This window comes from Pristiophorus japonicus, chromosome 12, assembly GCF_044704955.1.
Source record: "Pristiophorus japonicus isolate sPriJap1 chromosome 12, sPriJap1.hap1, whole genome shotgun sequence".
NCBI classification, from domain to species: Eukaryota; Metazoa; Chordata; class Chondrichthyes; family Pristiophoridae; genus Pristiophorus; species Pristiophorus japonicus.
In genome coordinates this window covers 42,086,743-42,099,914 of record NC_091988.1, presented here as the reverse complement: position 1 = coordinate 42,099,914, position 13,172 = coordinate 42,086,743, and the positions used below count along the sequence as shown (strand labels likewise).

The 13,172-nt window shown below is 45.8% G+C and overlaps 1 protein-coding gene across 1 annotated transcript in view; it reads left to right on the top strand.

The window, feature by feature from the left end:
- cfap92 (cilia and flagella associated protein 92 (putative)) overlaps positions 1 to 13,172 on the top strand; it is a 126,025-nt gene that overhangs the window by 81,041 nt on the left and 31,812 nt on the right. The window contains exons 8-9 of the mRNA XM_070894768.1: positions 5,108 to 6,003; positions 8,310 to 8,504. Of these exons, the coding sequence (XP_070750869.1) occupies positions 5,108 to 6,003; positions 8,310 to 8,504 (1,091 nt within the window). The remainder of the gene's footprint in view (positions 1 to 5,107; positions 6,004 to 8,309; positions 8,505 to 13,172) is intronic.

The window sequence follows — 13,172 nt, the reverse complement described above, 5'->3', positions numbered from 1 at the left end:
AGTGCAAGTCAGAGGAAGTCCAGCTTGAGCTGTATCGTGCACTCGTCAGACCACACCTCGAATATCGGGTTCACTTCTCATCACTGAGATGCAAGAGATATTCAAGTTATTTTTATTCGTTCCTGGGATGTGGGCATCATTGGCAAGGCCAGCATTTATTGCCCTCGAGAAGTGGTGGTGAGCCACCTTCTTGAACCGCTGCAGTCTGTGTGGTGAAGGTATTCCCACAGTGCTATTGTGTGTGGGGGGGGGGGGGGGGGGGAGTTCCAGGATTTTGAATCATCGACAATAAAGGAACAGCTATGTATTTCCAAGCCAGGATGATGTGTTAACTTGGAGGGGAACTTGCAGGTGATGGTGTTCCTATGCACATGCTTTCCTTGTCCTTCTAGGTGGTAAAGGTCACGGGTTTGGGAGGCGAGAGAAACTATTTCTGCTGGTTGGAGATTCTAGGACTAGGGGGCATAGTCTAAACACTTCTACACACAAAGGGTGGTAGAATTTTGGAACTCTCTTCCGCAAACAACAATTGATGCTAGATAAATTGTTAATTTTAAATTTGTGATTGATAGCTTTTTGTTTATTAAAGGTATTAAGGGATATGGGCCAAAGGCGTGTATATGGAGTTAGGTCGCAGATCAACCATGATCTCATTGAATGGTGCAACAGGCTCAAAGGGCTCAATGGCCTACTCCTGTTTGTATGTTCCTGTGCTGTCGAAGAAGCCTTTGCGAATTGCTGCAGTGCATCTTATGGATGGTACACACTGCAGCCACAGTACGCTGGTGGTGGAGGGAGTTAATGTTTAAGGTGGTTTGTCTTGGATGGTATTGAGCTTCTTGAGTGTTGTTGGAGCTGCATTCATCCAGGCAAGTGGAGTGTATTCCATCACACTCCTGACTTGTGCCTTGTAGATGGTGGAAAGGCTTTGGGGAGTCAGGAGGTGAGACACTTGCCACAGAATACCCTGCCTCTGACCTACTCTTGTTGCCACAGCATTTATGTGGCTGGTCCAGTTAAGTTTCTGGTCAATGGTGACCCGTCAAGATGTTGATGATGGGGGATTCGGCGATGTAATACCATTGAATGTCATGGGGCAGTGTTTAGATTCTCTCATGTTGGAGATGGTCATTGCCTGGCACTTGTGTGGCACTTGCCACTTATCCGGCTAAGCCTGGATGTTGTCCAGGTCTTGCTGTATGCGGGGACAAACTGCTGCATTATCTGAGGCGTTGCGAAGGGTGCTGGAAGCATTACAGAGAAGAGCCATGAGGGTGATCCTTAGGCCTACAAGTTGGTTTGTGCCAGCCTGCTTGGCGCAGGGAATGATCCATGCGCAGGAACAAGTAGGCCCAAGGCCCAACTGATATTGGGCTTCGGGTCTCATTTCCTGCAGACACCTGCAGGGTGAACCCAAGGAAGCTCACCAGCGAACTTGAATTTGGTGGCCAGTGCATGCTAGTAGGTCAGATTGGTTTGGGGAGAAGGGAGAAGGGGGGGTGGGGGGGCGGGTGGGGGAAATGACCACAGGAGGGAAGAAGTGGCACCCGGGAAAGGGAGGGATGGAGGGGATCAGGAGAGGGAGTAACTGTGAGAAGTGTGGGGGGAGCAAGCAATGGCTGGTAGCGTCTCAATATTTTAATATGAAACCAAGAGTAGCACTGCTCCTTACGGTTCCACTATCGGGTCAATTATTTTTTTAAACTTACCTTTTTGGTAGCGGCCTTTAAGGACCACTCTTTAGGCCGCATATAAGTATGCTTTAAACAATGTCCCCTTATTTGCATATGCAAAGGAGCTAATATCAGTTTCAGGCATGGGCAGATACCAATATGGCATGCGGTACACTTCCAGCGGGGAATGTGCACACCACCCACCATATTGGATGCTTTGGCAGCGTCGGATGTCTGAATTACAAGGGATATTGGAGAAACTGATCAGCCTTAAAAGATAACTGATGTGATCTTTAGACATACATACGGAAAGAAAGGGTATGAAAACGGTTAATATGGAATATTACTTCAAAGTAAATTGTGAAAATAGGACAAGGTGACACAAGTTCAAGCTACTAAAAGGCAAATGAAAGACTCATGGCAGGACGCCCTGATGCACAGTACCTGGATTGACCTTTCAGGTAGATCATTGAAGTCAAAAATCTGAGAATAGTTTAAGAAAAAAATTAGATGCTCCAACAGGATCTTTATGATTGACTGAATGACCTTCCTCATGTATATTTACCTTGTGAACAGAGTGGTTCATTCCAACATTCATTCTCAAGTATTGCCCTCTCTTATCTTGTTGAGTACAAATAAATAACAAGAATGGGGAAGACCAAATTCTTGTAGGTTGTTTACACTTGTTTCTTGTATTGAGAACAAGTCAGATGGTTTGCTTGTGGCAATGTGGCAAGAATATCCGGTACTAAAGGGATCTAGCTCAAGAAACATTTGCAGAGACAAGGATGTAAAATTATAGTCTGACGAAATGGGAGCTCTCCCCAGAAGAAGGTGCTGGGGAATGAAACAGAAAATCTCTTTATGAAATCAGATCGCAAAGTCCCTGTATTCAAGGGTCAAAGAGGTATGTGTGTGTGTGAAAGGGAGAGGGAAAGGTCAATTACTTACAATTGCTATTCATGCCAGTGAAATAATCACAGGTTGATTTTCAAAATCTAAATTCTGGCATGGAATAAATTCATTTTAAAAAGTCACGGTTGCTAAGAATTTTAAATGATTTTATTTGATATTTTTGATTTTTGTTAATAGGCAGAATACTAGTTAGTTAAAACCCTTATTGACTTGCAACCCATTGCATTAAAATAGGTGTCATGATACATCAGTCATTGAAAGTTGGCATGCAAGTACAGCAGGCGGTGAAGAAGGCAAATGGTATGTTGGCCTTCATAGCTAGGGGATTTGAGTATAGGAGCGGGGAGGTCTTACTGCAGTTGTACAGGGCCTTGGTGAGGCCTCACCTGGAATATTGTGTTCAGTTTTGGTCTCCTAATCTGAGGAAGGACATTCTTGCTATTGAGGGAGTGCAGCGAAGGTTCACCAGACTGATTCCTGGGATGGCAGGACTGACATATGAGGAGAGACTGGATCGACTGGGCCTGTATTCACTGGAGTTTAGAAGGATGAGAGGGGACCTCATAGAAACGTATAAAATTATGACGGGACTGGACAGGTTAGATGCAGGAGGAATGTTCCCGATGTTGGGGAAGTCCAGAACCAGGGGACACAGTCTTAGGATAAGGGGTAAGCCATTTAGGACTGAGATGAGGAGAAACTTCTTCACTCAGAGAGTTGTTAACCTGTGGAATTCCCTACCACAGAGTTGTTGATGCCAGTTCATTGGATATATTCAAGAGGGAGTTAAATATGGCCCTTATGGCTAAAGGGATCAAGGGGTATGGAGAGAAAGCAGGAAAGGGGTCCTGAGGTGAATGATCAGCCATGATATTATTGAATGGTGGTGCAGGCTCGAAGGGCCGAATGGCCTACTCCTGCACCTATTTTCTATGTTTCAATGGGCCCAAGTTTCCACATGATTTGCGCCTGATTTTTAGGAGCAACTGGTGGAGAACGGACTATCTTAGAAATCACAATTCTCCACATTTTTTTTTCTGCAGTTCTAGTCAGGTAGAACAGTTCTACTTTAGAACAGAATTTTTCTTCAAAAGGGGGCGTGTCCGGCCACTGACGCCTGATTTCAAAGTTTCCACAGTGAAAACGTACTCCAGACTAAAGTAGAATGGAGCAAGTGAAGATTTTTGTAGAACTGAAAAAACCTGTTCTACACATTAAAAAATCAGGTTACAAATTAGGCGTCCAGAATGAGGTGGGGGGGGGGGGAGGGGGGGGGAAGGGAAGTCATTAAATTCTATAATAAATCCTTATTTATACTTCTACAAATATTATACAAATAAATCCAACCTGAATAAACATTTATAAGCAAAGAAAAGATTAAATAAACCATCTTCCTACCTGTGTGAAAGTGCTTCAGCCATCGTTCGAAGGAAACCGCCGTTTGTTGCCGCGCAGGAGAGGGAGGAGAAGGAGACAGCGGCTTGTTGCCGCGCAGGGGAGGGAGGGGATGGAGACAGCGGCTTGTTGCCGCGCAGGGGAGGGAGGGGATGGAGACAGCGGCTTGTTGGCGCGCAGGGGAGGGACGGGAAGGAGACAGCGGCTTGTTGCCGTGGAGGGAGGGGAGGGAGGGGAAGGAGACAGCGGCTTGTTGCCGCGCAGGAGAGGGAGGGGAAGGAGACAGCGGCTTGTTGTCACGCAGGGGAGGGAGGGGAAGGAGACAGCGGCTTGTTGCCGCGGAGGGGAAGGAGACAGCGGCTTGTTGCCGCGGAGGGGAGGGATGGGAAGGAGACAGTGAGAAGGGAAGCCTCAGTGCTGATGGCAATGTGGTTTTATTAAAAAATGTTCAAAAATTAAACAGCTACAAAGAACTACAAAAATAGCAGAGTGCCAATGTTTTTTTTCACACTGAGCATGCGCGAACGCTCCAACGCGCACGCGCAGCGTTGCCGGCAGGAAAAAAACTAATTTAAATAGTACCCGCCCCCTCCCACTTACAAAATCGGTGCGAGTGTAGGCTCCGCCCCCCTGGGCGCCGCGCCAAACAGACAAGGAGCTGCAGAGTGCTTGAGAATAGTGCGTTTTTTTTCTGGCGCCGTTTTAGGCACGAAAAACGGGCGCCCAGCTCGGAGGGGCGCCCGTTTTTTATCCTGTGGAAACTTGGGCCCTATGTTTCTATATTCTACTTTAAAAATAAATTGCACCCCCTCACTCAAGAGTGTAATTGTCAGGTAAATAATATGTTGTTTCTAAAGCAAATTCTCCCAAATTAGGAAAGGCAAAGAAAATAAGACTAGTTCAGTGCAAAATATTTAATAATTGCATATTAAGCATATGCAATATTTTAAGGAGATTTTTTATTCTAACATTGCAGTTAATGGTAGTTTTTAAACCTATATAAACATGAGATTTTTCTCACTTTACCTGTGATTTTAGACCAGCTTCAATAAGTATATGTCCTGAAGTTTTTAATCTAACCATACTATGAGAAATACAATGACTAATATTGTTTCTTTTTCAAGGAAAGATGTGGCCCTGTGTACTGTCAGTATCAATTCTATGATCTGCCATGTCATCAGACTAAATGCAGAGGGCATGGGACAGAGATTTCCTTCAAGGATGTGAATGTGATTTTAACAGGGACCATCAATCCAGATAAACTCAGAGAGTATCTCTGTGGGCCTCCACTCCACATAGAGATCCATGACCGTGACCGAAGGTTGGAGGCCCAATCCCAACCACCAGCGTTGTTTGGTACTGAGCCTGAAGATACTAAACTGAGTAACGTGGGCCTTGTCAGCAGCAAACGAACTGTTCACGATCCTTTCATGGATACAAATAAATCTTGGAATCCTTACGGTATTGCTAAGCTGAACTTTTCCGACCTTGTATATGGTGAAAAGTGCTTGAATATTGTTCTACCTATACAGAACAGTAGCTTACCGGACCCAATAGGTTACCAAACTGATGGATTGGATAGACATATTCTAGGTGTTGCAGGAGCTGTTGATGGTCCAGAAGACTACCCGTTACCTAAAGGGCATTACTTGGAATCAAACTCTGTGCTTAATGTGAGAGTTGAATTAGCTTATCCTTTACCGCAAAGAACTGATGTGTCAGGTGAAATAGAGGATTGCCAATTTGGTCGAATTATTTACATTTTTGACTATAAAAACACAACCTTTCTTAATGATTTGCTAGAGATGATTAGTTCAATAAATTCAATAGCTCTTTGCCTGGATTCTCAGCAAAATTATGAAAATGAAGCAGCGTCTAAGATGGACTTTGAGAAAAAGGACAGGTGCAATCTGGATATTTTGACAGGTTTTCATGTAATGGATGGAAAAATCCATCTCTTCATTTTGGAGGGATTGAAAAGCAATGGACTCAAGAAATTGTGGAAGAAGCTGCCAATCAGGTGAGATGATCCAGTGCAACATCACGCAAAATGATATCTTACAAAGACAAAGTTATTAAAAATGTATGCTTAAAATATATATCCAGTTAATAAAAAAGGAAGGACTGCTGATAAAGTGGTAACTAATCCAAGAAAGAGGCAAAGGGTTAAAAGCAATGCTTTCAAAACGTTTCCGTAAGTGGTGAAGTGCCCATTCGGTGGTATCTAGCAGGATGTACTGTAACAATAAGTAAGCTGGCAGGAGCTCGGGCATGATCCTATCCAACATGCAATCCCCAACCTCATATGCTGATTGTCAGTGGATGACTAATAGCCAGTAGAACATTTCACTCTGAAGGGATAGTGTGAGGGGACGTCAAGCCTCATTCTTGACTTTCCCCAGAAAAGAAAGGAGGAAAGGCTGACACAGCCTGCTTAGCATTTGGCTTATGGCCTGAGGAGATTGGCTGCTGAGGCAAAGAGGACATGTACTAGAGGGGAAAGAGGAAGAAGATGCCTCATTACATCCTCTGTACTAAGTCTCATGCAGAGAATTCCATGAGCAGAGCTGTGCAATCTACAATTTTAATAAAATAAATTGAGTTAACTGTTCTTCCAGAGTGGGAAACAAATCTCAGACATATCAAAACAATCACAGCGAGGAAGTGACATTTAATTAAACAAATCTTCCCAACAGTCAAAGTGAGCAAGTAGCACTGAATATAAGAGACTTCAAAGAAAAAGTTGCAATTTTACAAAGCCCTTAGTATGTTAATTCTTTGGATAAATTGGGGATGAAACCGGTCTTTGGCAGTAGTGTGAAACACGTGAATCAGCAGCCTGTTTTACACCGTGCTTGATGCAACAGAAAATCGGAGGCCATGTAGAACAGGATGCTGGTTTGCTCTGAGCACATTCTGGCAAGATCAATTTCACCCCCATTATATTTTTATAACATTATGGGCTCAATTTTCCCCAATGCCGTTTTCTTTGTGTATTTGAAGAATTGATCCCATTCTTTTGGGGCCCGACTATGCCAAAAAAAAGTTGAAAGTTTCCCCGTTTTAACTTGTGAATGTAGCCTGGCACACATTGTCTTTAAGCTCTGTGGGTGCAGCCTAAGATGTGCGAGGGATAACAAGGGATACACTGCAGGCTGAGGCTGGAAAGTGAAACATACAAGATATTCTGGCCAGCTCACTGCAACCTGCATAAGCACCTTGCACATTGCAGCTTACCAACATGAAAATATTAAAGAGTCTGTGCGAAAAGTAAACTGAGTTGGAAAGGCCTCCCTTCTCACCCACCCCCCCCCCTCACCCCTTTGCCAATGCCCGGTGCTGCTCCTAGCCCAGGCCGAAAGGCCTCCCTCCCCCTGGAGCCGGTGCCACTCCTAGCCCAGGCCAAAGGGCCTCCCTCCACCAGGAGCCGGTAGACAGACCAGACCAAAAGCCCCAGATTAAAGTTAATTCAAGATTAAAGACAAAAAGGAGATTGTTACAGTACTACAGAACCCATAAGTAAAAGAGGTTATAATTACCCTCTCTCTCTCTCTCCCTCTCTGTCGCTGCTGTCCTGGCCGTGGAACTGGATCTTCTGTGCTGATTCCCTGACCTGCGCTGATTTTGTTAACTGCCCAGAAGGTTTTTCAGAACGGACACATCCGCCGTCTCAAGAAAAATCGTAGTTGGCCAAACTTGCTTAAATAGCCAGAAATGACACGGGTGGCAGGTTACGCCTCCAATGAGGTAAAAAAATCGTAACCTAAAAAAAACTAACAAGTGAATTATGCTGGCGCAGAAACTTTGGGGAAACTTGCAGATTTTAATATACTCAAAAAAAAATGGTGCACACCAATAAAAATGGCGCAGATAATTGGGGAAAATTGAGCCAAAGATGTTAAATATTCTTGGGACATAAATGATGAAAGATTTTATGCAGACAGATCATGTAAAATAATCGTGATTGTGCAAAATCTTTGGTGGTGAATTACACACGAATAAGATCATTCACTGCAGGTGTACTTGTTTATGTGTAATATTATTAAAAACCTTACATTTGCGCACATTTCCTGTCTACGAGACATTATTTCCTGTTGTCACATATTGTGTCAATTTTTTTTCCATTGAAAATTTCTATGACCAAATTTCCCATTGATGGTTTTGTGCTGAACCAGTAAAATCACTCAAAATGCATTTTCGAAAAACATATCTCATCTTTCTCAGAAACTGAAATTTATAGTAGTAGAAATTGGTTTGTGCCTGCGTCCCCACATGGGGAATCCACTTGTAAAAATTAATCTTTCTCCTTTTATTTATATTTTTTAGTTTGATGACTCAAGAGGAAGACAGGATTAATGTTCTGTACAATTCTAACCTCAGTTTCCATCAGCGGCTGTATGCAAATTTGGATGATAATTTTTATCATATCTACCTCCATGAGCCCCTGCATGATATTACAAAGCACCCGTTGCTGTTTATCAGGAACATGTCTCCTAAGGACTGCTTTCAAGCATTGTACAGGTGAGATCTTCCTTTACAGTTATAACTAATTGAAAAAATCTGCAATTGAAAAGTCGGCCGACACAAAAAAAAATGGTGGCACCGCCATGACACCTCCCCTTTAAGGACAGCCGGGGCTCCACAGCCACCGCAGCCTCTCATCCCGAGAATCTATCGGTGGCATCGCCCTGTGCAAACCTTGCTCCCACGGGGCAATTTCTCATGCGGGGCGCAAAGTGATAAGGGGTTGGCGTGCACGGCGGTGACGTCATCGCTGTGGCGCAGAACAAACCCCTTTTCGCTGGCCGGGGGCGATTCCGTGCAGCAGCACCCGGGCGAAAACCTTACCGCCAGCCACCGGCGCTAACTGGCCCTGCTCAAAGGGGCAATTTTAGCCCCCAAAACTTTTAACAATGAAATGATTTTAAAAAGCTAATCATCAATGGGATTCACAGGATATACACAGTTGGCAACTCTTCACATGACGTCAGCTGTCAGACAAGTTTAAGACGCATGATAGAAAGCAAAGGTACAATGAGTGTTGGCCGTGGCTCAGTTGGTAGCATTCTCGCCTCTTGAGTGAGAAGGTTGTAGGTTCAAGTCCTACTCTAGAGACTTGAGCACATAATCCAGTCTGACACTTCAGTGCAGTACTGAGGGAGTGCTGCACTGTTCAAGGTGCCGTCTTTCAGATGAGACGTTAAACCCAGGCACAATATGCCCTCTCATATAAAAGATCTCACGGCACTATTTGAAAAAGAGCATGGGAGCTCTTCCAACATCCTGTCCAACATTTATCCCTCAATCAACACAATGAAAACAAATTATCCAGTCATTTGTTTCATTTATGTTAGTGGGATCTTGCTATGTGCAAATTGGCTGTCACATTCCTTCCAGTGACTACACTTCAAAAGTACTTCATTGGCTATAAAGTGGTTTGAGATATTCTGTAAAATAAATGCTATATAAATGCGAGTTCTTTCATTCAATTGCCTCAAACCTTTTAGTTCCACACTATCCAGTTAAGAATGAGCAAAAATGAAAGTCATCCCAGTTTCTGAATAATTTCCAAAGATAATAACATTTCCATGTCAAAATATCTGCTTAAAAATGAACTTAGAAATTAAAAAAAACTATTTTAAAACTTTTAAATTCTCTTTTGAAAGATCAAGAATTACTTGGCTGTGAAGGCATACGGAAAACCTGCCTCCATGACTTGTTTCTGCTGAACAGACCATCAGGACATGTCCGGAGTATTGTGTTCCTAACACAGATGAGGCTGCGCACAGGGAGGTTAAAGTAACAGTGACCTCAGTCTTAAAAAAGACACTCCAGAGTGAGGAACAGGCCTTTTAGGAGCTGGCTTATATATAGTGCTCCCAAGGGATGCTGGGATCCCTTGGGACTTCAGGGGATGAGCTCCCTGGTGGCGGAACATGGGAGTGCATGCTTTACAGATACACAACATCACTCCCCCCGCAAAGTGAAAACTATTTACAAGGTGAGGCGGTCGGGAGCCTTTATTTCCCTGGTGGACCGCCTCGGTACATATGTCTGTTCTGGTGTGTTGGCTGTGCCCTCGCTGGGCTGGCATGTTGTTGGCCTTGCAGGGCTGCTAGGTGAGCCTGGCCTTGCTGGGCTGTTGGGTTCGATTTCCTGGTCCGGCGTGGTGTCGTTGATCCTTTGGATGTGTGTTGTGGGCTCGAAAAAGGTGGTGTCTGCTGTGGGTTGCTCAGGGCAGTCTGTGAACTGCAGCCTGGTTTGGTCCAGGTGCTTTCTGCAAATTTGGCCATTGTCTAGTTTGACTACAAACACCCTATTCCCTTCTTTAGCTATCACCGTGCCCACAATCGACTTGGGACCATGTCCATAGTTCAGCACATACACAGGGTCATTCAGATCAATTTCCCGTGACACAGTGGCGCGACCATCGTTTACATTTTGTTGCTGCTGCCTGCTCTCTACCTGATCATGCAGGTTCGGGTGAACCAGCGAGAGTCTGGTTTTAAGTGTCCTTTTCATAAGTAGCTCAGCCGGGGGCAACCCTGTGAGCGAGTGCGGTCTCGTGTGGTAGCTGAGCAGTACTCGGGACAGGCGGGTTTGGAGTGAGCCTTCTGTGACTTGTTTAAGGCCCTGTTTGATGGTTTGTGCTGCCCGCTCTGCCAGCCCATTGGAAGCTTGTTTAAACGGGGCCGAGGTGACATGTTTGATCCCATTGCGGGTCATGAATTCTTTAAATTCGGCACTGGTGAAACATGGCCCATTGTCACTGACCAGTATATCAGGCAGGCCGTGGGTGGCAAACATGGCCCTCAGGCTTTCAATGGTGGCGGTGGCGGTGCTTTCTGATATTATTTCACATTCAATCCATTTTGAAAAAGCATCCACCACCACCAGGAACATTTTACCGAGAAACGGGCCCGCATAGTCGACATGGATCCTCGACCATGGTCTGGAGGGCCAGAACCGCAAACTTAGTGGTGCCTCTCTGGACGCGTTGCTCAACTGAGCACATACGCTGCATTGCCGTACACAGGACTCTAAGTCAGAGTCGATACCGGGCCACCACAAGTGGGATTTGGCTATCGCTTTCATCATTACTATACCCGGGTGTGTGCTGTGGAGATCCGAGATGAACGTCTCCCTGCCCTTTTTTGGTAGCACTATGCGGTTACCCAACAACAGGCAGTCTGCCTGAATGGACAGCTCGTCTTTTCACCGTTGGAACGGCTTGGTTGGCTCTTGCATTTCAACGGGAATGCTGGCCCAGCTCCCATGCAGTACAGAGTTTTTTTTACTAGGGACAGCAGAGGATCATGGCTGGTCCAACTCCTAATCTGGCGGGCTGTGACAGGTGATTTATCATTTTCAAACGCTTCCATGACCATCAACAAGTCTGCGGGCTGCGCCACCATCAACAAGTTTGCAGGCTGCGCCATTTCCACCCCCGCGGTGCATGGCCTGTGGCGGATAGTATAGTTATACGCTGATAGTACGAGTGCCCACCTTTGTATGCGGGCTGAGGCATTAGTATTTATCCCCTCGTTTTCAGCGAACAGGGATGCGAGGGGCTTGTGATCGGTTTCCAGCTCAAATTTGAGGCCAAACAGTTACTGATGCATTTTTCTTTACCCCGAACACACACACTAATGCCTCTTTCTCAATCATGCTGTAGGCCCTCTCGGCCTTAGACAAGCTCCTGGAAGCATAGGCGACAGGTTGCAACTTCTCTGCAACGTTAGCTTGTTGTGTAATACACACCGACTCCGTACGACGACGTGTCACATGCTAGCACAAGTCTTTTACACGGGTTGTACAATACAAGCAGCTTGTTGGAGCATAAAATGTTTCTGGCTTTCTCAAAAGCAATTCCTTGTTTTTTTCCCCCATACCCAGTTCTCACCTTTGCGCAATAACACATGTAGGGGCTCTAAAAGGGTGCTTAACCCCAGTAGGAAGTTACCAAAATAGTTGAGGAATCCCAGGAATGACCGCAGCTCCGTGACGTTCTGTGGCCTGGGCGCGTTCCTGATAGCCTTTGTCTTGGCATCTGTCTTGGCGTCGGCCGAATGCCGTCCGCCGCGATCTTTCTCCCCAAAATTCCACTTCTGTTGCCATGAAGATGCATTTCATCCTCTTCAGCCGCAGCCCTATGTGATCCAGTCGTTGGAGGACCTCCTCCAGGTTTTGTAGGTGCTCGGTGGTGTCCCGACCTGTGACCAATATGTCGTCCTGAAAGACCACCGTGTGTGGTACCGATTTGAGTAGGCTCTCCATGTTTCTCTGGAGGATCGCTGCAGCCTACCGAATTCCAAACGGGTATCTGTTGTAGATGAACAGTCCCTTGTGCGTGTTGATGCAGGTGAGGCCCTTCGAAGACTCCTCCAGCTCCTGCGTCATGTAGGCCGAAGTTAGGTCGAGCTTGGTGAACGTCTTGCCTCCTGCCAGTGTCACAAATAGGTCGTCTGCCTTAGGTAGCGGGTATTGGTCTTGTAGCGAGAAACGATTAATAGTTACTTTATAATCGCCGCAAATCCTGACCGTGCCATCACTTTTGAGTACTGGAACAATCGGGCTGGCCCACTCGCTGAATTCCACTGGGGAGATGATGCCCTCGCATTGCAGCCTGTCCAGCTCGATTTCCACTCTCTCCCTCATCATGTGAGGTACCGCTCGCGCCTTGTGGTGAATGGGTCGTGCCTCTGGGACAAGTGGATCCGCACCTTCGCCCCGGAAAAGTTTCCAATGCCTGGCTCAAAAAGGGAAGGAAATTTGTTTCAGAATCTGGGTACATGAGGCCTCATCGACATGTGATAGCGTTCGGATGTCATCCCAGTTCCAGCGGATTTTGCCCAGCCAGCTCCTTCCAAGCAGTGTGGGGCCATCGCCCAGGACAATCCAGAGAGGCAGTTCGTGCACCGTGTCCTCGTAGGTGACCTTGACCGTGGCGCTGCCCAGGACAGTGATAAGTTCTTTGGTGTACGTTCTCAGTTTTGTGTGGATGGGGCTCAGGGCTGGTCTGCATGCCTTGTTGCACCACAGTCTCTCAAACATCTTTTTACTCATGATGGATTGGCTAGCGCCAGTGTCCAGTTCCATGGCTACGGGTAAGCCATTCAATTTTACGTTTAGCATTATAGGTGGACATTTTGTCGAAAATGTGTGCACCCCGTGTACTTCAGCATCTGC